This window comes from Marmota marmota, unplaced genomic scaffold, assembly GCF_001458135.2.
Source record: "Marmota marmota marmota unplaced genomic scaffold, marMar, whole genome shotgun sequence".
NCBI classification, from domain to species: domain Eukaryota; kingdom Metazoa; phylum Chordata; class Mammalia; order Rodentia; family Sciuridae; genus Marmota; species Marmota marmota.
Window position 1 is genome coordinate 20,091,056 of NW_026000026.1, and position 22,761 is coordinate 20,113,816.

The 22,761-nt window shown below is 47.0% G+C and overlaps 1 protein-coding gene and 5 non-coding genes across 17 annotated transcripts in view; 4 read left to right on the top strand and 2 right to left on the bottom strand.

Moving 5' to 3' along the window:
• Positions 1-869: 869 nt before the first annotated feature.
• On the bottom strand, positions 870-1,002 carry LOC125619217. Its single transcript, XR_007350719.1, has one exon. It is a non-coding gene; the product is annotated as a small nucleolar RNA SNORA71 (small nucleolar RNA).
• Positions 1,003-2,260: 1,258 nt separating this feature from the next.
• Positions 2,261-2,393, bottom strand: LOC125619218. The gene has a single exon (XR_007350720.1). It is a non-coding gene; the product is annotated as a small nucleolar RNA SNORA71 (small nucleolar RNA).
• Positions 2,394-12,557: 10,164 nt separating this feature from the next.
• Positions 12,558-22,761, top strand: part of LOC107138133 — a 49,954-nt gene continuing 39,750 nt past the window's right edge. The window contains exons 1-7 of one of the 12 annotated variants that reach the window (XR_007350457.1): positions 12,558-12,721; positions 13,197-13,334; positions 16,210-16,332; positions 16,835-16,916; positions 18,960-21,311; positions 21,437-21,546; positions 21,638-21,987. Coding sequence is in view for 2 of the 12 variants with exons in the window: in XM_048810958.1 (XP_048666915.1) it covers positions 12,795-12,836; positions 13,197-13,334; positions 16,210-16,332; positions 18,960-19,013 (357 nt within the window). In the remaining 10 variants the exon portion in view is untranslated. Of the gene's footprint in view, positions 12,837-13,196; positions 13,335-16,209; positions 16,333-16,834; positions 16,917-17,127; positions 17,290-18,959; positions 21,988-22,761 lie in introns of those variants that run through there. The other 11 variants (XR_007350450.1, XR_007350454.1, XR_007350452.1 and 8 more) reach the window with 11 other exon arrangements.
• LOC125619214 lies at positions 15,410-15,543 on the top strand. The gene has a single exon (XR_007350717.1). It is a non-coding gene; the product is annotated as a small nucleolar RNA SNORA71 (small nucleolar RNA).
• Positions 17,675-17,808, top strand: LOC125619215. Its single transcript, XR_007350718.1, has one exon. It is a non-coding gene; the product is annotated as a small nucleolar RNA SNORA71 (small nucleolar RNA).
• On the top strand, positions 19,609-19,742 carry LOC125619213. Its single transcript, XR_007350716.1, has one exon. It is a non-coding gene; the product is annotated as a small nucleolar RNA SNORA71 (small nucleolar RNA).

Genomic DNA, 22,761 nt, shown 5'->3' on the forward strand with positions numbered 1-22,761 from the left:
CAGCGGCTTGGAACTTCTATCTCAATCTCAGAAACACAGGTTGACTTGGCTTCTTGACAATAAATCAACATAAAGAGAGCTGGCACCCCATGTCACCATCCTGAGAGGGTCAGTGCCTCCATCCCTTGGGCCTTCCTTCCACAATCTCCAGATCCAAGGAAGCATCCCTAGAGTGAGGAGAGGGCCACAGAAAGGGGAGGTTAATGAAGTGCTTTTTCTTTTTTTGTTTTCTTTTGGTGGTGGATAGAGATGGAACCCAGGATCTCACATATACTAGGCAAGTGCTGTACACTAGCTACATCCTTATCCCTACCCCAAGTGTTTGGTTTCCAATGGCTAAATGGTTACCCCATTTTTCTTTATGCTGACATCAATGAGAATGTACCCAATCCATTAGATATGAGCTGCCAGGTTTTTTTCACACCAAATGAAAAAGGAACCTCAATACTAGAGAACAATCAAAAAGTCTATCCCTCCCTGCTATCACTACTGGCCTGTACATCTGTCTCCTCGGTGGGACAGGAGCTTTCGCTCACCTCAACCTCTAAGTCTTCCTCATGCTGCTCCCTACTCCCTGGGGTATGTTCCTACTGCCCAGCACACTGTCTGCCTAGCCTTACACTTACAAAAGACTGCTTCTCTTTGAAAATTCTGTGGCCACAAACACGTATCATTTAGTATTACACTTATTCATTATACATCATTCATCCTGTTTCCTTTGAACACCTAAAGTATCTAAACCTTGATGCAGATGTAGTTTGGACTCTGATTACAGGAGACTAAGCCATAATGTCTCCCATCACTGACTCTCATTCAGCGGCCCCCAGCATCCCTGAGATCAGAATATGTTGGCAGGAAAGAAGTGAGAGTGTGTGAAAACACCAGCATTTGAGAGGGACAGACTGGACCCTCCAAACACGGGAAATGGCTTTCAGCAATTCCTCTCCCTGCAATATGGATGATCAGAGCACAGGCAGCCCGTGATCACTTTTGAATGCAGGTACACACACAGGCAGAGACAGGTCCAGGAAGAGAAGCAGATGCCAGTAGCCTATGGCATAGTACAGGGAAAATTCATGAAAACAGCCCAGCCAGCCATGCACAGGAACCAACCATGACCCTCCTTTTCTAGAGAAACCCCATACAAACTCCTTGCCCAGGAGAATCAAAGAGAAGTCACTTTGGACATAAACAATGGAAAAATGTTAGGGTTGTAATGGTAAGAATCATGGGGTTTCAAGTACAACAAAAGTCAACTCTGTCACCACTTCATTTTTTCAAATAAAAAAAATTAGGTTCTGTTTGATGCAGAGATGCATGCCTGTAATCCTAGCAATTTGGAAGGCTGGGGCAAGGAGGATCCTAAGTTCAAGGCCAGCCTTAGCAACTTAGTAAGTCTCTATCTCAAAATTAAAAAGGGATGGAGGTATAGCTCAGTGGTACAGTGCCTGAGACAGCGGCAGAAGGGATTCTCATGCCACCCATTTATCATTACAGTATGCTATTGCTGGTTCCCAGGTAGAGAGGGCAGATGTCCCAGAGACCTCTCATTCCACAAGTGGGACCTTGGAGGCTTTCCCCTGCAGCAGCCACTGAAGGTATGTGAAGGGTCAGGTGTGATCTAGAATTGGTTGGTTGGGTGGTAGATTTGGGGACCCATGGTACCACCTTTATCTCACCTCTCAGCTCCCCTACATCATCACCCAGAGCCCCTGGGAACAGGGCTGTATCCGATACAAGAGACCAGAAATCTTACCTCAAGATTCCTGGGGTGTAGAATGTTCCTGACAATGACAACTCCCATGGTGCCTCTGTACACAGTGGACTCATCTGCAAGAGATAAGGAGCACTGATGGGAACCCAGGTGTCATTGCTCACAGTAGGGCATGGTAAGCACCAAGAAATGGTTTGGCACAGTAGCTACCAGACACTAAGCATCCTAAAAATGTTGGCGAGCACACCATTTCTTCACAAATAAGAGTTAACTCTAAAGAGGGAGGCAGTAGATGGTCAAAGGCAAGGCAATCAATACTTACTATGTAACCAGCAACAGGCTGAAATGAATGCCAAAGCAGGTTTGTGGGAGTGTGCCGGGCTGCCTGGCAGTGACTCTACTGGCTGCTGAAAGGAACTTCAACAACACCCATAGATTGTTCCCAAAAGAAGGGGCAGGAAATGAAAGCCCCAATAGCAGTAGTAACACACACACTGCAGCTGCCAATGCCCTGGAGTCCAAGGTATGAGCAAAACTGAGAAGGAGTGTGGGAAAGCTGCCAGAAGCAGAAGGCCAGGGTAAGACCTTCCAAATACAGGACAGTTCTTTCCACATTTCCTCTGCCTGCACTACCAAAGACCATGACATGAACACCCCATGATCACTTACGAATGCAGGGGCAGAAAAGGACAGAAGGCTTGCTATAAAAGGAGACTAAGGCAGAAGCCAGGAGCAGCCAGCCCAGCTAAGCACAAGGACCCAGCAATTGTTTCTAATACTACAAAAATTCCTTCATCATGACCCAGATAGGTAAGGCAAAGGGAAGACACCTCTAAAGAAAACCGATGGAGTTCTTAGGTTGTGAAAGACAGGGACTTGTGCTCTTCAAACAACTGGCTCACTGTATTCCTGCTTTCTGGGGAACTAAACTGAAGATAAGAGAAGGTCCCAAAGATAGGAGGCGGAAGTGAAGCAACTGAGATGTGGGTACAGATTAGCATGATACCAAAACCCTTCCTGCTGTTCATGTAAATGTTCTGCTGCCAATACACCAAAGAAGGGATCCCTGAAGATTCTGAACCCAAGCAGGCAGAGCAACAACCAGATGCATATCAAAAACCCCAGGAAGGATAAAACTGGGAGCCAGCAAGAATCCACTTTCATCTCACTTCCATCTGTTTCCCCAGAATATGTGATGCCTGGGGAACCAAAGCCCCAGACCTCCAGGGGACAGACCTCATCTTTGGAGCACTCTCATCCAGCTGTTTTCTGGCAGGATGGAGACACTTCTCACAGGCCCCTCTACACTAAGGTACCACCTTTCCGATAAACAAGAAGTACCAGATGAATCACCTAAATGTCACCTAGTCAAACTCATCCTTGTAAGCATATGGAGAGCTTCTAGCACAGTAACTAGCTGTTTAACAAATGTGGGCTGTTGTACTAATCTATGAACTACATCATTTCCTCATGGACAAGGAAAGAAGTTGACAATTCCACAGGGGCAAATAATCATCTTCCATAGAGAACTTTTCAGATCATTTTTGTGCAAACTCTGATAACACTGTAGAGGTTCTAGAAGGTTCCCTCATCACCTGGGACCCATCTTCTGCCAAAGAGACTCAAATGGATAAATTCTTGCTGACTGTCTAAGTGTCAAGCTCAAATAACCCTAAGCACTATGCAGTTATCTCTTCCAACATAAGCTTCACCTGCCCCATCAAAAGAGTCCACAGGAAAAGCTGGATATGGTGCCATATGCCAGTAATTCCTGATGACTTGGGAGGCTTAGGCAGGAGGATGTCAAGTTTAAGGCAAGTCTGGACAACTTTGCAAGACCATGTCTCAAAATAAAAAATGAAAAGAGCCTGGTATATAGCTCAGTGTACAAGACCCTGGGTTTAATGCACAGTATTGAAAAAAAGTTCATGGGAAGACCAACTTCTGGTCAAAACGCCTAAATTATTCATTCACTCATCCACCCAATTACTGTGCATCTACATGTAGCCAGACATAAAGGCTCAAAAGCAAAACAAAAGCAGTCAAACCCTTCGCCCCCCAGAGCTTTGGCGGCTTCCCTACTTTACAGAAAGTAAAGCTCAGGAAAATGAGGAAACTTAGCCAGGATCTACCCAGGTCTTTCTGGTCCTCAAACTCAGCCATGTACCCCACCCCAATACCTACACAGGTATCTGCACACAGGCTTTGCCACACCGTTTTCAGAACGTGGTAGAGCTCCATCACCTTCCCCTCTACTGGTGTCCACAAAAGGCAATATAGGAGGCACCCCCCATTTCCAGGTGCTCATGAGTAGCAACACTTACCCAGGGACATCCTCCCCCTGGACACTGGGCGCCCACCGGGGAGTGCCGAGAGAAGGGGACACTGGGTGTTGCAGAACCAGTGAAAACGTCCAAGGAAGAGCTGTCATCTGTCTGCAAGAGAGGCGCACAGCAGCGAGGCCTAGGCAGAAAAAAGCACGGGGAAAGGGCTTTCAGTGCGAAGCAGGGACGCGAGTCCAGACGCTGCCCCACTGGGCCCTTAGAGTGTCCTTAACTTAAACTTCAACCAACCAGTCTTCAAAATGGGTTTTAGCTCTTGCTTTCAAAAGTTGTCGAGGGGAATGTTCATCGTTCCTACGACGTGACACAAAGATTGACCCTATGAGACGACGGACCAGAGGCTTCGGGTCTTTGAATGCCATGAGTTGGAGAACCGGGTGTGAAAAACCCCGGGGCAGGCTGGGGATGTGGCTCAAGCGGTAGCGCGCTCGCCTGGCATGCGCCGGGCGCTGGGTTCGATCCTCAGCACCACATAAAAATAAAATAAAGATGTTGTGACCACCAAAACCTAAAAAGTAAATATTAAAAACAAAAACAAAACAAAACAAAAAAAACCCCGAGGCTCTGCGCGCCTTCCGCCCGGCTCCGGGCCCACCGGCGCGCCACTAGCCGGGCGCAGACCGACACCGAGCCGAGGCCGCGCGCGCCTCTGACGTCGGCTCAGAGTCGGTCAGCTTGGGGCGGCCGAGGGAGCCCGCTGCCCACCGAGGGCCTCTTCCCGGGAGGCCCCCGCCCTGCGCGCAGGATGGACCCCCTGCTTAGCGCTGACCCCGGCGGCTGCTCCGCCCCCCCGGGCCTCGGTTTCCCGGGGTTGACAGGGACTCCTGGAGGCCACCTGGGGTCCTCGCACAGATGACGCCTGGAGCGCGCACCCTTAGGGACTCACTCGGAGCGACCGAAGGGAATGCACCCAGGTGCAGAAAAGTGCTGAGAAGCATCCCGCAGCAGTTACGCGACGCTCTCTACGCCCCGCAGTGCCGGCGGAACTGCGGCTGCGCGCGCGAGGGCAGCCTAGAGCGGCGGCTGAGCGAGTGGCCCTGCAGCGCCCCTGGCTGAGCCGAGCTGAGATTCAATAAGCCACTAAGACACTCATTCAAGCTTCCTTGCAACCAATCATTATTCCATTATTGCACTCACCGACCACGCATCTGCATATGCAGAAAATATTTATGGAACATCAGCTTCCTTATCCATCCAATTATTCATTTATACCATTGAGCCACCCATCCTCCCATCCACTTAAATAACTATACATATGTATGCATCCATCTATACATTCATTCATCTTTTCATCAATCAACTGATCTAGACTTCCATTCATCCAGAAAATTTACTGAACAACTACTTTTTATCAAGGACTGGACTAAGAATTGAAAATGAAACGAAGAAGACAGACTTTTTTTTTTTTTTTTGGTTATATCCTAATAGGAATAATAAACAAGTTAGAAAATACAATAATTAAAAATCATAATGAGTGCCACAAAGGAAATGGGTAGAATGGTATAATATAATATCAGTGGTGACTTATTTAGCCTAGTGAACAGGAGGGCTTCTCTGAAGAAAGAATATTTAATCTAAAGTCTAGTGGAAAAGTAGGAACTAATCATGAAATGATAAGTAACTTCTATTTAGGAATGTACGAATGTGAAACTATTAAAGATGTAAAGATCATAGAAGTAGATAAACACTTCTTCTCTAGTGTATCTTTTGGTATAGTGCCTCCTGTCAATGCTATTAAAGAATACTAATATAATGTCAATCAATGACTAATATTTTTGAGCACAAGTATTTCAGGAATTTTAATTCATTTAATCAGCATACCACTAAGATCACTAAGACACTCATTCAAGCTTCCTTGCAACCAATCATTATTCCTTCCGTCCATTATTGCACTCACCGACCACGCATGGAACATTTGTTATGGACAAATGCTCCCCAAATTCATATGTTGAAGCTCTATACCCTAATATGATGGTATTAGGTGGTGAGATCTTTGGAAGGTGTTTAGGTTTAATCAGGTCATGCAGGTGGAGCCCTCATAAATAAGGTTAGTGTCCTTAGAAGAGGCTCTGGAGAGCTTGTTTCCCTCTTCGGTCATTTGAGAACACGGTGAGAAGACAGCCATCACTCTATAAACCAGGAAGTGGGCCCCCACAGGTCAGAATCTACTGTGCCTCCATCGCAGATTCCCAGCTTTCAGAATTTGGGGGAAATAAATTGTTATTGTCTATAAGCCACCCACTTTGTAGTATTTTGTTATAGCAGCCTAAAATGGGCAAAGATATCCATCCTACCTGGTGAACATTATTATTATTATTTGATTGTTTTTGTTTTTATTGTTTGTCATTATTTATTTAAACTTTGGATTTTCATTTCCCAGAAAAGTGGAAGAAAGAGAGGTTTGATCCCATGGGAAGAGTTTTTGGGACTCACCCCTAAAAGTCTTTTCCTTTAAGGTCCTTTAGAGATCCTCCACTGCTTGTGTTCTACTGCAGGTTTGACAGCTGTCCAGGAGAAAAACTTCCAATTATCCAATCCAGTCAAATATTATGTCTTGCCACCATCGTTTGAAGAAAGAAGAGAGACAAATGTCCTTGAACCTGACTTCAACGTCTTCAATAATATTTGGGATGGGCACTCTGGCATTTTCAAAATGGAGTTTCCCAAGTTTCAGGTTTCGGTGAAGTAACTCCTCCAAAGCCCCTTCTGCTATTCATGCTGGGATTTTTTTTTTTTCTTTCTTTCTTTCTTTTACCAAATTGCCAGAGTCAGCAACCTCAGGCTGTGCAAAGACAATAAACATACTTTACAGTCCTCCACTACCAGCATAGACCTTCTCGACCCTGTCCAGGACGAGCTCTCGGGCACAAGTTCGCCTACAGCACAGCAGCCCTGTCGCCTGGAGTCAACAACACACGATCGCGCCGTCCGCGGTGAATGTCCAACGCCTGCAGCCGCTCTCGCGGAGCGTGCAGGCTACAGAGGAATGTCGCCACCCACCAGGCGCCGCGAGGACGTCGCCGGCCAGCGCCCTCTGGTGATGCCACCATCCGGCACCCGAACATTATTATTATCATCCCATTTGCCAATGAGAAAATAAAAGCTCAGAAAGATTGATTAACTACTCCAAGGTCATGAAGTTAGTGTGTCCAGAACCATACATGGTCTAAGAGTTAATTCTACTTGCAAGCCGACATGTTAGCCTGTTTCTGTTTTATAGATACTGGCAGTGAGCAGGAAATTCCAAAGTCAGAGTCTAAGGACTTTATTATTCATAGCAAAAGCAGAAGACAGAGCTTGATGTTCGCATCAGTTCCTCTTGCCTTACAAGTCCTATGGCGCAGCTGAGTGCCCATGATGGGTGCATGCATACACAGGCTGTTAGATGAGGACCACTGAGCTTTGGGGGATTCACCCTTGTTATGGGGAACAGAAGTAAGCCTGGTTTTAGTCTGCAAGGTGCATTTACCTTATCTTACAAGGTTGCACATTGCAAAACACAACCTTAAGAAACACAACCAGATAAACTCTAGTCATGGCTTTGCATTCAGGGCATGGCCAGCAAGGATATGCAGAGATGCTCAGGGCCTACAGCAGGTTGTCTCTCCTAAAAGTAGGTGTCAGAGTCAAAAACCAAACCCATAACATAATCCAAGAGCAATTTAATAGATGCAGAAAATGTATTTGATAATATTGAATTAATTAGTTAGTTAGTTTCTTTCTTTTTTCTTTCTTTTCTTTTCTTTTTTTTTTTTTTGGTACCAGGGATTGAACCCAGGGGTGCTTAACCATTGAGCCACATCCTCAGCCCTTTTTATGTTTCATTTAGAGACAAGGTTGAGTTGCTTAGGGCCTCACTAAGTTACTGAGGCTGGCTTTGAACTTGCCATCCTTCTGTATCAGCCTCCTGAGCCGCTGGGATTAGAGGAGTGCTTCACCACACCAAGCCCTGATGCCCAAGCCCTGATGCCTGTTATTAGGTTTGGATCTTTTTTTTAATATTTATTTTTAATTGTAGATGGACATAATATCTTTATTTTATTTTATGTGGGCTGAGGATCGAACCCAGGACCTCACACGTGCTAGGTGAGCGCTCTACCGCTGAGCTACAACCCCAGCCCTAGGTTTGGATCTTAAAGACTCCCCCAAAGCTCTTGTGTTCAAGGCTTGATTCTCAATGCAGCAGTGTTCAGAGATGGGCCTTGGGGAAGTGATTAGATCATGAGGGAACAAATTCATAGTGGATGGGTCCACAGATGGATCCATAGCTTCATGGGCTATTGGGCAGTGGTGGAAACACTGGGAGGTGGGGTTTATTGGGAAGAAGTGGGTCACTGGAGTGCCTATCCTTGAAGGGTATATTTTGTTCTTGATTTTCTCCTCTTGCCCCTCACCTCCTTCCTGGCCACCATAAGGTGAGCAGCTATGTACTACCTTGCCACAGAATCAATGGGAGTAAGTGACTATGGACTGAAACCTCTGAAACTGTCAGCCAAAATAAATCTATCCTCCTTCTAAGCTGATACTTTCGGGTCAAGTATTTTGTTACAGGAATGGATAGCTGACTAACATAACTGTCCCTCCTCCCTTTCAGGGGTTTCAGGCACCCTCCTGCAAAGCCCACCGTCACACAGGGCAGGCCCTGCTGGGTGAGCTTTACCAGGCAGGAGCCAGGATCTGGCTAAGCATCCCAAGCTCAGTCCACAGGGCCCCTGAGAGGTGACATTTACACACTGAACACCTCCCAATACACCCTCAAGATAAGTTAGATAATGGACTACTGGTGTAGCCCAGCTGTACTACACCAGTGGGAGAGGATAGGTTGCCGAGAGTCCAAAGAAGAAACACAGAAATGGGATGTGAGACAGAAAGTTTATTGAAAAATGACTACAGGGAAGATCCAGTGGTGACATGCTAGACAGATACTTTGTCAGAAAGGTCCTGTGAAGCAGGCCAGATGGGTGCTTTGCCAGAAAGTTCAGGGTAGAGGGGCTGGACAGGTACACCTGCTTCACACAGTGCCTCTGGTGCCTTTATAAGACAATAGTTCCTCCATCCCCATAATGCTGTGTCCAGCAGGAGCCAGCTGAACACTGCCCTCTGGACCAGTCACCACAGGGAGGGGGCATTTATAGATTAGATTACTAGATTACAGAAGCAGTGACAGCATCAGCATCAGCTTAGCCTGCTTTGTCCAATTGTATGACCACATTTCAAGGAACTTGGCCTGCATGCAAGAAAGTAGCTTTCTGCAGATAGCAGTAACTTACCCTAAATCCCATCAGACACAAGAGAAAGCCAGTGCCTTCGACATAATGTCTGCATCTGGACATTCTGGCCTGGACCTACTCCCATTATTCCCTTATGTGCCCTATATTCTGAGGAGTGGAGATGGGTGCTTCAGGGATAGTGTTTCACTCTCCTTTTCTCTGAGGATGATACAGGGACCTCCAAGGTGACTGATTCCTCCCAGAGCTGCTGAAAGAGTGGAAACGACTGACTCTCAGAAAGTAACTTTGAGAAACGAGAATGTGTCAAAGGAGTGAAGGGAAGTATTTCCCAGAAAGTCTCCCCACTGCTTGCAAACCCTTCTCTTTTTCTAGTGGCCCTGCCCAGGTTTCACTATACCAGGTTTAATTATCTTCTGTTTGACTTCATGAATTGGAGAGAAAAGTGCTCAAGGGTCTTTATTAAAAGGTCTCACTATTTATGTGTTGAAATATGTAATAGAGGGTCACTCTGCTGCACTGAGGGGGGCTTACTAGGAAAATATCTTCTTTCCCTGTAGCCAAAGATGTTCCGAGTCATCAGCTCAGCCAATCTCCTCCAGCATCGCTGCTTCTCAACCACAGACTATGATGTGAATAGTGCTCCCAGAAATTGTGCAGTTCACAACCCGCACAAACGTATATAGTAGTCTATGGGGCAGATCAAGAGCAGCTGAATTGCCCTGGGCGACTGGGCTGGCCAAGGTGTCCATCAGGTTTTAGTCCCAGACTTCAGGAGACCAAGTCTATTGCTGCTGATACGCGCAGTAACAGAGGATCATAAACAAGCAGAGCAGGACAATGAATAGACCCAGCAAGATATTCAGCATGGTTTCCATTTGTGGTGTGGGGAGAGGGTTGGGGCTCCTGTAGGCCCAATGTGGCTAGTTGCTGACTTCTCATTTAGACCCTAGGCAACACCTCCTTGGAACAATCTGTCCAGTCAGCCCCAACTCCATCTCCTCAAGGGAAGGGGCTGTAGGCCCTGAGGATCCCTCAGCCACTATGAGGTCACAGATTCCCAGATGGTAGAATTTTGCCTTCTCAGCTGTAGCCAAATCCTTCATTAATGCGATGCAGGAGTTATTCTGATATGTAATCATTTACAAGTGTCTCTTTATACTTGCTGAACAGAAGTGTCTTTTTCCAGTCCCTACAAAAACATCAGGGTGGTCTCGTAACTCTTCTGACCATTATTGGGTAAGAACAAGTCTTGCAAGGGCTGGAGGTGTAACTCAGTGGTAAAGTACCTGCTCACTATACAATACACACACACACACTCACATGCACTCACACACATGCCTATCCAACTCTTTATTGCCTATCAAATCGTAATTTCAGGTGCTTCATCAGCTGAAACATCCATTTTGACATCCTTGTCACACCATGATTAACAAGCCTCGACTACTCTTCTTAGATGCTCAGCCTCCTTGTAGGCACTAGGAATGCAGAAATGGACCAGCCAAGATGACTTCCCTGGCATTATGGGGATGAGTAATGCAAAAGAAAATGTAGGTTTGAATCGTGGCTCTGTCCATCCCCAGCTTTCTGAGGGCAGTTGTGCCTTACTCTCCAGTCGAGAGCAAAGGGGCCTCAGTCTAATTAGGCAGGAGGGCAAGCCCCCCGGAGGGTGTCCAGGTTCAGAAGCAGGGGCAATGGGAAGGACATGTTCTCGGCTTCCTGCTTGCTTTTCTCTTCTAGCTCTAAGGGACTGACCAAAGCCAGAGTGTCTCACACCTGAGCTGATGAGAACAGGGGCCACAAGCCATGTGGAGCTCCCCTACCCTGAAAATACAGCCAATTTGAAATGCAATATGCTGTGAATGTGAACACACCACATTCCAAAGACTTCATACAAGAAGAAGAATGGTAGATATCTCATTTGTAATTTTAAACTATTGCTACATGCTGCCATAATATTTTAGTTACAGTATGGGGTTAAATAAAAATACATAATTAAAATTTATTTCAGTTAAAAAAATTTTAAAGGTGACTTAGAAAATGTAAAATTACATATGTAGCCTGCATTATATTTCTTCTGGACAGGGAGACCTTAAATTTGTCAAACAAAGCACGATTTCTCTGCCTCACGAAGAATACCACAGGGCTAGGGCTATTGCTCAGTGGTACAGCACCCTGGATTCAATCCCCAGGACCACAGAAAAAAAAAGAAACCCCACAGGGACCTCTGGCTTAATTCTCACAGCAGAGTTACAAGGGAGGAGCCATGACTACCCATTTTTCAGAATCAAAAACCAAGGCTGGTTACTATTGAGGGGGTGCATGAAGAGTGGGAGCAAGAGGAGGAGGCAGGAGAGGACTGTGCAGCCGCAAGGATGCATCCTGAGCCCTTTGTCCAGTGTCCTCTCAGCCACAGCACCTCAAGGCTCCTCCCCACATGTCCAATATTCTCACAGTCTCAGAATCCCATGGACTTCTCCCAGGTATAGAATATGTGGTGTTCTCACACTCCATGACCCTCATTTCCCTCGTGGTTGTGTAGGTCAATTCTGGATTTCTCCCCTGTGACAGTGAACTCAGAAATCTTCCTGGGAGGCCCCCTCCTCCTCAGCGCCAAGGGCAGCATTGCCCATGTCCAAGAGGCACACCTGGCCCAGGACACAGGCAGAATTCATTATTGTGAGAATTTGGGGGCATGGGCCCACTCCCAAGCCTGTCTTTGATAGGCTGTGAGAATCTGGTCAGGTCTCTACTGCTTCAAGGGCTTTCTCTGCCTGCCAATCCCATGTATTTTTAGGACGAAGTTTGGTAAAGAACTCATTCTCTGCCTGCCTCTCTGGACTCCTCTCCTTCTCACCCTCTGGTACAAAGAAGTACATGGGTAGAACTCATTCATTCTTTCTACTGTGGCAGCCACTGAACTAGTGCTAAAATACAGTGGTGAATCAGGCAGATGTACACTGGATAGGGAGTCAGAAAGAATTAGAAACTAAACACATTCGCAAACTTAACCTAGTAACAGAGCCTACTGAGGAAGGCTGACCATTCCTACAGATTAATGACAAATCAGTGAACAAGGAATAGCTTCAGAACAAACAGAAAGGCAAAGTATATAAGGGAAGATTTCTTCAAAACTTCCAGGCCACTTTGGAAAACTATCTCCATCCTTCCAGTCAGAAGCGGACCTCCTCTCCGCCAGGGGCGCTATAAATCTGCGCGCCCGGGTTCCGCCCTGTGGAAGTGCCGCTCTAGGCCGCACGCCGCGCGCGTAGCTCTATTTCCGCCGTCGCGGGCTAAGGAAAGGGAGGTCTTGTCGCGTGCTTGTTCTTTTTGGCATCCCGCGCGCTCTCTCGCCATCTCTCGAAATCGTCAAGCATCCTGAAACTTCCCCAGCTGTCTGCCCTGTCTCCGCCGCTTCCCGGCGCCAGGGCGTCGGGGTGAGTTTACTGCGGGGTATGTGGTCTGCGCCTCTCGCCCCATTAGAGGAAACCAAGGCTCCAAGGAGCGGAGATGCCTCTGGGGGTCAGCGTCAGGCGGAGGCCGACTCACACAGTGCGTTTGTAGCCCTATTACCCATGTCCCGGGAAAAGGCCCACGGAAGGCAGCGGCCTAGGCCGCCCCCAGCCTCGTGCGGAGTAGGGTTGCCTCGGGCCTTGAGCCTAGCAGAGGGTGCAGAGCTTCTGGGTTTTTCACACCCGGTCCTCCATCTCCGACTTGGCATTAGAAAGCCCGAAGCTCTTTGAGTCGTCTAGACAGGCTCAGTCTTTGTGCCACGTGGTAGGAACGTTGGCTCACGTTCCCCTCGGCCGCTTTTTAAGGCTAGACCTAAAACCCATTTTGGACACTGGTTGGTGGAGGTTTAAGTCCTTGCTGTGCACCGAAAGCCCTTTCCTGTGTTTTTTTTCTGCCTAGGCCTCGATGTTGAACGCCTCTCCTGCAGACATGAAAGCTCTCTCCTGGATGTTTCTTGCTGGTTCTGCAGCAGCCAGCGCCCTCTTCTCTCTGGATTCCCTCCGGGGCATTCAGTGTCCAGGGGGAGGATGTCCCCGGGTAAGTACTGCTATTCATGGGCACTAGAAACCAGGGGTGACTTCTGGATTGCCTTCTGTGGACACCAGCAGAGAGGAAGGTGGTAGAGCTCTGTAGTGTTCTGAGAACTGCGTGGCAAAGCCCCTGTGCGGAGTGAAGCCTGGGGTAAGGGAGGAGGCTGAATTTGAGGAGTAAAAAGTCAGATCTTGGCTAAGTTTCCTCATTTTCCTGAGCTTTACTTTCTGTAAAGTAGGGAAGCTGCCAAAGTTCCATGAGGGCAGAGAGCCTCTGACTGCCCTTGTTTTTGAGCCCTCGGGCCTGCCTAAATGCAGATAACTAATTTTGTGCTTTGAGTGATTAGTTTTAAGCATTTTGATGGAAAGTGATCTTTCTCTGTGCTTTTTTGATGGGGGTGGGTAGAATTGTTTAATTTTTTGCGCCATGGATCCTGGGCTTGAATGGGTTGCTTTCTCCTCCTTGGACTGTTTGTGTGAGTTAATATCCTAATGTGGGCTTCTCTTTGGGCTCACCTGCCATTTTCTGCCCCTGTATCTGAAAATGATTTGGGGTTGCCCGTACCTTTCTTTTATGGTGCAGGGAGAAGAATTGCTGAATGTGGATTGTCCACACTCAAGGGTTCACTGCTGTTCTTTTTTTGTACTGGGGCATGAACTGGAGTTTAACCCTTGAGCACATCCTCAGCCCTTATGTTTTATTTAGAGACGTGATCTCATTAAGTTGCTGAGACTGGTTTTGATCCTCCTGCCTCAGATTCCTGAGCTGCTGATACAGGCATGCGTCACCACTCCTGACTTTTTAAAATGCTCCTTCTTGCCAATTTTAGATGCCTCTTTGCACCTGGCTTCTGACATACCTGTGTTGTGTCTGAGGTGTCAACAGACACAACACAGGTATGGGTCCCCTTTTGCCCTCCACTTCTCAGAATTGACAGGAAGACTGGTAGAAATTATAAGACTGCAAGCCAGAGACTGGGTATGAGTGGTACTGAATCGAAAATCTGACAGTATTTCCACTGAGGCACGCTGACGACCAGAGCTGGTCACTGGAAATTAAGTTAAACACAGGTCTGTCCATCCCAACACACTGCTGCCTTCCTACCAACATCTCACCTAGGGACTCCCAGACCCCAATCAAGTTCTGAAAGCACCTTCTCTGCAGCAGCTCTACAAAGGAGGAAGAAGGCCCAGACCTGTCCTGCTAGACAAGGGAAAAGAGCTCAGAGAAAAGGAAGCAATGTGACCTGGCGTTCTCATTCCCTGCTCCAGACCACCTAAACACTGCCAGCCTCGAAGCCTGCAGAGAACATTCATTCCAGAGAGCCAGGCAGGGTACCACCTACCTAGAACTTCACAATCCCTGCTCTTGCAGGGGACAGATAGACATCTACCTACCTGTTTACCTCTCTCTCTCACAGCAATCACATGGCACTCCCTCAGGACACAAGAAGCCAGCACAGGATCAGCCCACTTGGCACTGCTTACAAAATGTCCAAGAAACCATGATATTCACCAAAAGGAAAACACCTGGGGAAGCACAGGCTCTGGTTATGCACCAAAAGCTTTAGCATAGGCTCAAGTAACTGCCACTATCCCACTAAGGCTATGGCTTCTGGAAGGGAAAAAAGTGGACCCTCTGCACATGAGGACACCTTGAGACTTTTCCTATATTACCAAAGATCAATACACAGGCAGCCTGTAATCACTTTGAATGCAGGGGAAGAAACAAAGGGCACAGGGCTTGCTAAAACTGGAAACCAGTGTCAAACACATGGAAAATGGCCTGGGCTGGGACAGCAGCACAGTAGAGCACAGTCCTAACAGCTGTCATCTTATCCTGCATGCATAAACTTAACCCGTACCAGCCAACAACAAGAGTCAAACAGAAGACTCTCCAAATAAGAAAGGTCCTTCTGTTGTGTAAAATAGGGATTATGTATCTGATATCAGTCAGAAGCAACTTCTGGGATTACTACTGCAAATGTGAGCATTTCCTTGTTGCTGGTCTCTTTCCAGTTGAGGTCATTTCCCAAGATGGTGGCCACGGCCTCCTTTCTCACCTTCTCTGCCCTTTTCTGCCCCTGTATTCGAAAGTTATCATGGGCTGCCTGTGCCCTGGTCATTGGTAGTGCAGGGAAAGGAACCGCTGAAAGCGTATCCCCGTGTTTGGAGGGTCCACTTCTGTCCTTGCCAAACCCTGGAGCTTTCCCACACCTCTCTGTCCCCGTTTTTGATGGTGGGATGCTGGCATCATCTAATTGAATGCATTGGCTCTTTTCCCTGGCCCAGGGCAGGTTGTTGTGTTACATGAGGGAAGAATGTGGACTTGACTCCCAGGAGTAGTGGGTTAGGTGTGGAGTCTTGACAGTGGCCATCACCTTCTGCCAGAAGTATTCTCTGCCTGTATTCCCCCCATAGAGCTAATCAGACTGGATGGAAGTTGGTGCTTTGCTTGTCTCTTTACTCTGAGGTGATCCTGAGGGCAGTATCTTCCTCTGTATCTTGCTTTGCTCTGAATGCTAGTGTTCTGTCAGGGTAGGGCAAATGAAAAATAGGGAGAATGTCTACTGTAAGGGAGATGGGGTTCATTACCTCGTGGAGTGTTGGCAGGGAGGAGATGCTGAGATGCAACATGAGTATGGATGTGTAGGTTCGGGGTGCGAGTAGGTTTTGTTTTGTTTTTTTTTTCCCCCACTGGAAGAATTCTACATGTGGTCTACTTCTGTAGGTCCTGGCCTCTTGTGGCCTTGGGAAAGGTTCTTCCTCCAGCTGTGGGTAAGGTGGCAAAGATCCATGGTGGGCAGAGCAGAATATAATTTGAGGGATTTATGGCAGCAGCCCATACTAACACAGCCCCCCTGCACCATCACCTCTTCCAGGTTGCCCAGATGCTGCTAGAGAAACACAGCGTACTCAACACCCTTTTGAACAGAGCCCTTAGTAACAGTTGGCACAAGAGATCACACTGGTTTAGATTAAGATCTCCTGCCCCTTTCCTAGAGGTAAGCTGCTTGTCTTGTTCCTATAATAAATCTTGGCTATTTAGGTGATGGTCATAAGTGTTTAGTCAACATATGTGCCAGTGTGTACAGAGGCTTGGCCATAGGTGTTTTCATACAAGAGAAGGTCAGACCACAGGTGCTGAGATAAGCATCTCTGGTTCATTCTCTGGAGAGTGACTTTCTGCACCCCTTAAAGTCATGTTCCTTTTCCCTGGTACATGGGGTGGTGATGAAGGGGGAGGCAAGGATGATAAAGGGTTGACCTTTATTGAGGAACCTGGATCACATTTGGCCCTTCACATGCCTTTGGAGGCTGTGCGGAACAGGTGGTTCTCGAGGTTGCAGAGCTCTGCAGCAGTGGCAAGTCATGGTGAGAAGTGGTAGAATTGGGCATCAGAGCCACTCACACCTGCTGCTGCTTTTTATTAAGGCACTGGCGATTGAACCATTTTGTCACTCAGCTATATCCCCAGCCCATTTTATTCTATCTTTAAATTTTCAGATGGGGCCTTGACAGATTGCCCAGATTGGCCTCAGAACTTTGAGTCCTCCTGCCAGCATCTCCAAAGTCACTGGGATTACAGGTCTGTGCCACCACCCCATCCATACCTGCTTCTTAAATCCTTTTTTGCCACCATGTCTGGCTAGTTTCTTTCTAATTGTACTCGATGGTTAAGATTTATCATAGCAGCAGACAGGATATACAGCCAAATGTTAAAGGAAAAAAGGACAAAGGTGGGGTCAGGAGGAGTCTGCAGGCTTTTTAATGCTGTTTCCATCCCTCATCCCTTACAGGGAACCCATTCTTCCCCAGCAGTGGGTAGGCCTCCCCATGTGTGCCGTGTTTCTGCTCAGAGAAGCCCAATAGAGACTTGAGCCCAGGGCTTGTACTGAGGTCTGGTCATGTGAACACCGTCTGCCTGGCATGCAGTAAAAGTCCAGGCTCCCAGGAGGAAAGTAAGTGGTGGGTCTAAACCACACTGTTTGCAGTCTGGGCTTGGTGAGCCACCCTGATCAGTTCACTGCTGAGATGGGAACATGCCGAGACCCAGGTTCCCAGATGCCAGCCAGGGGCTGGTCTGACCTATTTTGAACCTCAGTTTCCTGGTATGGAAAACAAAGATGTAATAAATAGGTCTTTGGACATGTCCATGTGAGCCTGATCTCTGGCCCGTAGGTTTTTCCAGTGTTTTTTGTTGGAAGTATCTCCTCTGTTTCACCTTGGCAGTTTTATGGGGTTTTGTATGCTAGATGGCAGCTGCAGGATTTCTGTGCTCTTTGTTTTGGACTAGGCCCCTGGCATTAGTTTCCTGTCCTTGGCCCTTCCTTGATCTTTCTTTGGTCCTGCATTCGAAAGTGATCATGGGCTGCTTGTGCCCTGGTCATTGATAGTGCAGGAAGAAGAATGGCTGGAAGACATTTTCCCCGTGTTTGGAGGGTCCACCCATCCCTTCCAAACCCTGTAGTTTTCCCACACTCCAGTTTATCTTTTGCCAACCCTTATAGTTGTTTCTTGGTGCCTCATGATATCTGGCTGGGGATGTCATGTGTGGATTATATGTGGAAGGGTTGCCCAGAACAGAATCCAGTGTTGTGAGGTGGCGAGTGCAGGGTTGTGTGTGCCTAAGTTAGGGCTTTATTACATGTTGTCCTTTAATAGAGATTCCTAAGTGTGTACTAATAAGAGGAAGGAAAGGGTGAGTGCTCATAGTGGTAGGGTGTCCAGCTCAGTACACCACCTCACTTCCCAGTCTGCATGGCTCCTCTAGGTTTTGCCTCCTCCGTGTCCCTGTGAAGTATACATTGGCATGACTCACTGGCCACTGTTCTGTGCTTATCATTCCTCTGCCATTTGTCCTGGCCTTTGAGGCTCATCTTAGAATGCCTGGTTCTCGGGCTGACCCTGGAGGAATGGGTGAAATTGTAAGATAAAGAATGAGCTGGGCTCAGTGGTGCATGCCTGTAATCCCAATGGCCGGGGAGGCTAAGACAGGAGAATCCCAAGTTCAAAGCCAGCCTTAGCAATGGTGAGGTGCTAAGCAACTCAATGATACTCTCTCTAAATAAAATACAAAATGGGGCTAGGGATTTGGCTCAGTAGCAGTTCAGGCCCCAGTGCCCATCCCCCCAAAAAAAGAATGAAGAAAAGTATAAAAATTAAAAAAAAAAATGAGCTGAGTGTGGTAGTGCATGCCTGTAATCCCAGTGACTTGAGAGACTAAAGAAGGAGGATCACAAGTCGAGGCTAGCCTCAGCAACTTAGTGTGAAACTGTCTCAGAATCAAAAAGGGCTGGGGGTGTCATGCTCAATAGTGGAGTGCTTGCCCAGCATGCCTAGCATGAAGCCAGAGAAAGGAAAAAATGAAGAAAGAAGTGGAGAGCGAAGAGAAATCTGTTTGTCACCTTTTAGCCCCTTCCATCCCCACTGAGATTTATTTTTATTTTGAAATGAGGGTCTTGCTTAATTGTTGAAGCTGATCTCAATCGGATCCTCCTGCCTTAGTTCCCAAGTTGCTGGAATTACAGGCTTGCACTAACCACCTGATGAGAGATGGGTTTTTTAATTCGTGGTGAACGTCTTGAGTGATTGACTGATAAATGATGTATGTGGCTTCTTGTCCCTGCAGGATTGTCAGCTGTCCTCTGTGCCTAGCAGCCCCCTGTCATTAAGAGGAGGCTGAAAAAGAAAAAAAGGGGAGGCTGGGCTATGATGCTCCTGAGGTATGGATCCTGGATGCTTCTCCAGAGAGAACAGTGATGTTCAGCTTCAAGACCAAGGCAAAGGCTGCTTCCTTTTGTTTGCTCCCTCACTGTGGCCTGCAGGGACATGCTCCCCAAACTCTCCTCTCCCATTCTGAGAAGCAGAAGAAGCTTTTGTTAAACACAGTAGGTATTATAGAGCTCCCCTTGGTTTCCAGGAGCTCTGCAAGGACCTATGTAGCCCTCATCCTTGCTTGGTTCTGCAGTAGCTTGTTAAAATGCTTTGGGAAGTCAGAAAGTTAGCTGGTGTTTTTTTCTGAACCTTGGTGGGATACTTTTTATGACTCAGTTCCAGACCTCCAGACCTAATGAACTCCACATTACTCCCAAACTTGGACTTCCATCTTAGGCCAAAGCTTATGAAGCCCCATGTTAGAGTACCTTTGAGAACCAGGGGCAGCTGGTACAGTTACAACCAGTAAACTTAGTTACTGTGTCCCTTTTCCGAGTCACTATGTCTCTCATCCTGGCAAGGGCCCTTTCCTCAGCTGCTGGCCCTGGCCTGTCTTTTTTTGCCCCTGTATTCGAAAGTGATCATGGGCTACCCGTGCCCTGGTCATTGATAGTGCAGGGAGAGGAATTGCTGAAAGCGATTCCCCGTGTTTGGAGGGTCTGCTTTTGTCCCTTTCAAACTCTGGAGCTTTTGTACATATATTGTCTCTCACTCTCTTACCTCCTGATACCTGGTGCTGAGGCCACTTCAGTGCACCTTCTAGCATGGTGTGGGCACTGGGGCCTTATAGAAAGGGAATCAAGGCAGGGCTCTGCCCCAGGGGACTTTGTTCATAGGCTGATTTTGCAATCACAGTAGAGGTCATTTCTCCTATCTTTGCCCCATGCTTCTTGTCCTCAGCCCCAGCTCTGGTCACTGGTCACTGTGGTCTTCCCCCTCATACCCTTCTCATGTACTGGGAATTGAACCTAGGGGCAATTAATCACTGAGACATATCCCCAGCTTTTTTTTTTTTTTTTTTTTAATTCTGAGATAGGGCCTCACTGAGTTGCTGAGGCTGGTTTTGAACTCAAGATTCTCCTTCCTCAGCCTCTTGAGTCGCTACTGGTGTTGGCCACCATGCTTGTTTGCTGTAAGCTTCTTCACGGCAGTGGCTCTATGTCTCTATACGTCTTGTCACAATCTGCTTTGGGCCTGGAACTCTTGTCACTTTTGGACAAAAAGGAGGCAAGTTCCTATAAAGATAGAGTTCTTTCCATTGAGCAGTCACAGGAAAATGCCCTTGGATAAAGCAGCCTGCCTGAGGTTGAGGCATTTGTCTCATTTTCTTCTCCCATTTGAGGAATTTCTTTGGTGATGAAACTTACCTTATTTTAGTCTACCCATAGACCTTGCCCTAAAGAGGGCCCATGGTCAGTCCATCAGGTATGGATTTTCCCACTGGTCTTCAATTAAGGGGGCAGGGACTACAGTAGTAATCAAGGATGGCAAAACACAATATGGACAGATAGGTGAACTCAACCCTTACACACCAGACGGTAGACACAGGCCCCCGTCACCTCTCTCCTTCCCCTGATCTGTTCCAATCACTGAGGTCTGTAACATGTTATAAAATAATAAAGTGGTTATCCTCGTAAAGCAGATTAACATCTGTCACACAGGACTTTTTTCCCTACTGGGGATTGAACCCAGAGGTGCTTAAGCACTGAGCCATATCCTAGCCACTGTGCCTGTCTGGGCTGGGATTATCTTTTTTTTTTAAGGTATGTGTATTGCAAGAGCAATTAAAATCTTAGAAAATGAATTTAACAAAACCTCTTAACATGGTATGATAGTCCTCATGCTAACTCAGTCTACATATCTAAATCATTTGATTTATACTGGCCCATTTCCCACTACCACCTGCTTTTTAGTCCACATATAAGTGAGAGCTTTTGGCTTATCTCACATAGCATAATGTCCTCTAAGTCCATCTGTGTAACAAATGGCAGGATCTCCTTTTTTTTAAGGCTGAATAATATTCTGTTCCCTTATTCTGTCTCAGTGTGTAGACATATATATCATTTTTTTGATCTCTTTGGGTTCATTTTTCTGTGTCTTGGACATGGGGAAGGGTGCTGTGGTGAATATGGGCATTCCTCTGTCTTTATGAAGCGATTCATCTTCGGGTGTGCGCCCAGAGGGGGATAAGCAACAAATTGACAGTTGGTGCACAAATACATGGATATTACTCCTGTCAAGACACTGTAAAAACTGAGCTTCCAAGGTATTTTTGTTTTTTAACTCTTTATAAAACAAGAACCTGCTGATTGGGAGCCCCTCAGTGGTGTCAGTTTGGACAGGAGAAGATGGTGCCAAACTTACTACTTTTCTGCTTCCTCAACTGTCTAGGTCTCATACCTGTGGAAGCAGAGACTATTGAAGGACATTCCCAGGCCAGGGAGTCAGTCCGTGGCCCTTGGGATGATTGGGATCTGGGTGTGCTGATGCTTCTCATTGTGGTTAAGTTAATGCCAGGGGCCCTGGAAGCCATTATCAGAAGCTGAGGGCAAATGAAACCCCAGACCACTATCTCACAGCCTTTTCTTTTAGATCTTGGTGGGTGCTGTTCATGGACACCAGAGGGGCAGAGAATTGAGAGTGATGTCATCCCATGAAGCTTCACTGCCAGCTGCTCCCTACTGTATGCTGAGATCATTCAGAAACCAGGGCCATGGACAGGAAAGCCCAGCTCCATCTGTCTGCCTGTACCTGCAGTCATGGTCTCTTAAGTTGAACAGGCTGGCCTTGAGTTTGCCATCCTCTTGCCTCAGCCTCCTGAGTCACTGGGGATTACAGGCATGTGCTGTGGTGGCTGGCTCTGGACTTTTCCTTGGTCTTCGTGTTTCTTCCTGTCCCCCCATCCCCCATTCAATAAAAATTTCCTTTTTTTTTTTAATGTTGATGGGCCTTAATTATTTTATTCATTTATTTATGTGCAGTGCTGAGAATTGAGCCCCGTGCCTCACACAATCTAGACAAGTGCTCTACCACTGAGCAACAAACCCTGTCCCCTCTGCCTGCCTTTTAAATTAGTAACAACCTAAGTAGGAGGCAGGGTATGTGAGATGTATAGTCAGGACTAGGAAGTGACTGACTGCTGCTCACATTCAGGGATTGTGAGCTGAGGTCTGTGCTAGCTTTTTGTCACTATGAAAAAATACCTGGTGTGAACAAATTATGGGAGGAAAGATTGATTTTTGTCTCAACTATCAGATTTTAGTCCGTGGTTGCTGGCTTCGTTGCTTTGGACCTTAGATGAGGCAGGGTGTTATGAAGGTGTGGCTGAGGAAAACAGCTTAGCTCATGGCAGCAGCCCCAAACAGGATGGAGGCATAAGCAGGAAACAAATCATTCTAGTAACCTTCCTCCAACTAATCACTGGCTCCCCATGATGGCATCAAATTATTAATCCATCAGTGGGTTTCACTGATGAGGAACCATCCAGTCCCTTTCCAAAAGGGAGTTAACATTGCTGCCCTTGTTAACAAGTCTTCTAGCACATGAGTCTTTGGGGGACATGTCGTATCCAGGCCGTAAACACTTCAGGATAGTCAAGCCAGGAGTTTGAAAAGGTGGTTGGTATTAGGAAGACCACGGTGTCCATAAATTGAGGGCTTAGGCAGAAAGTGGGACCTCTCATTGCTAAAACCAGAAAAGTAGGTAAATGAACTAGT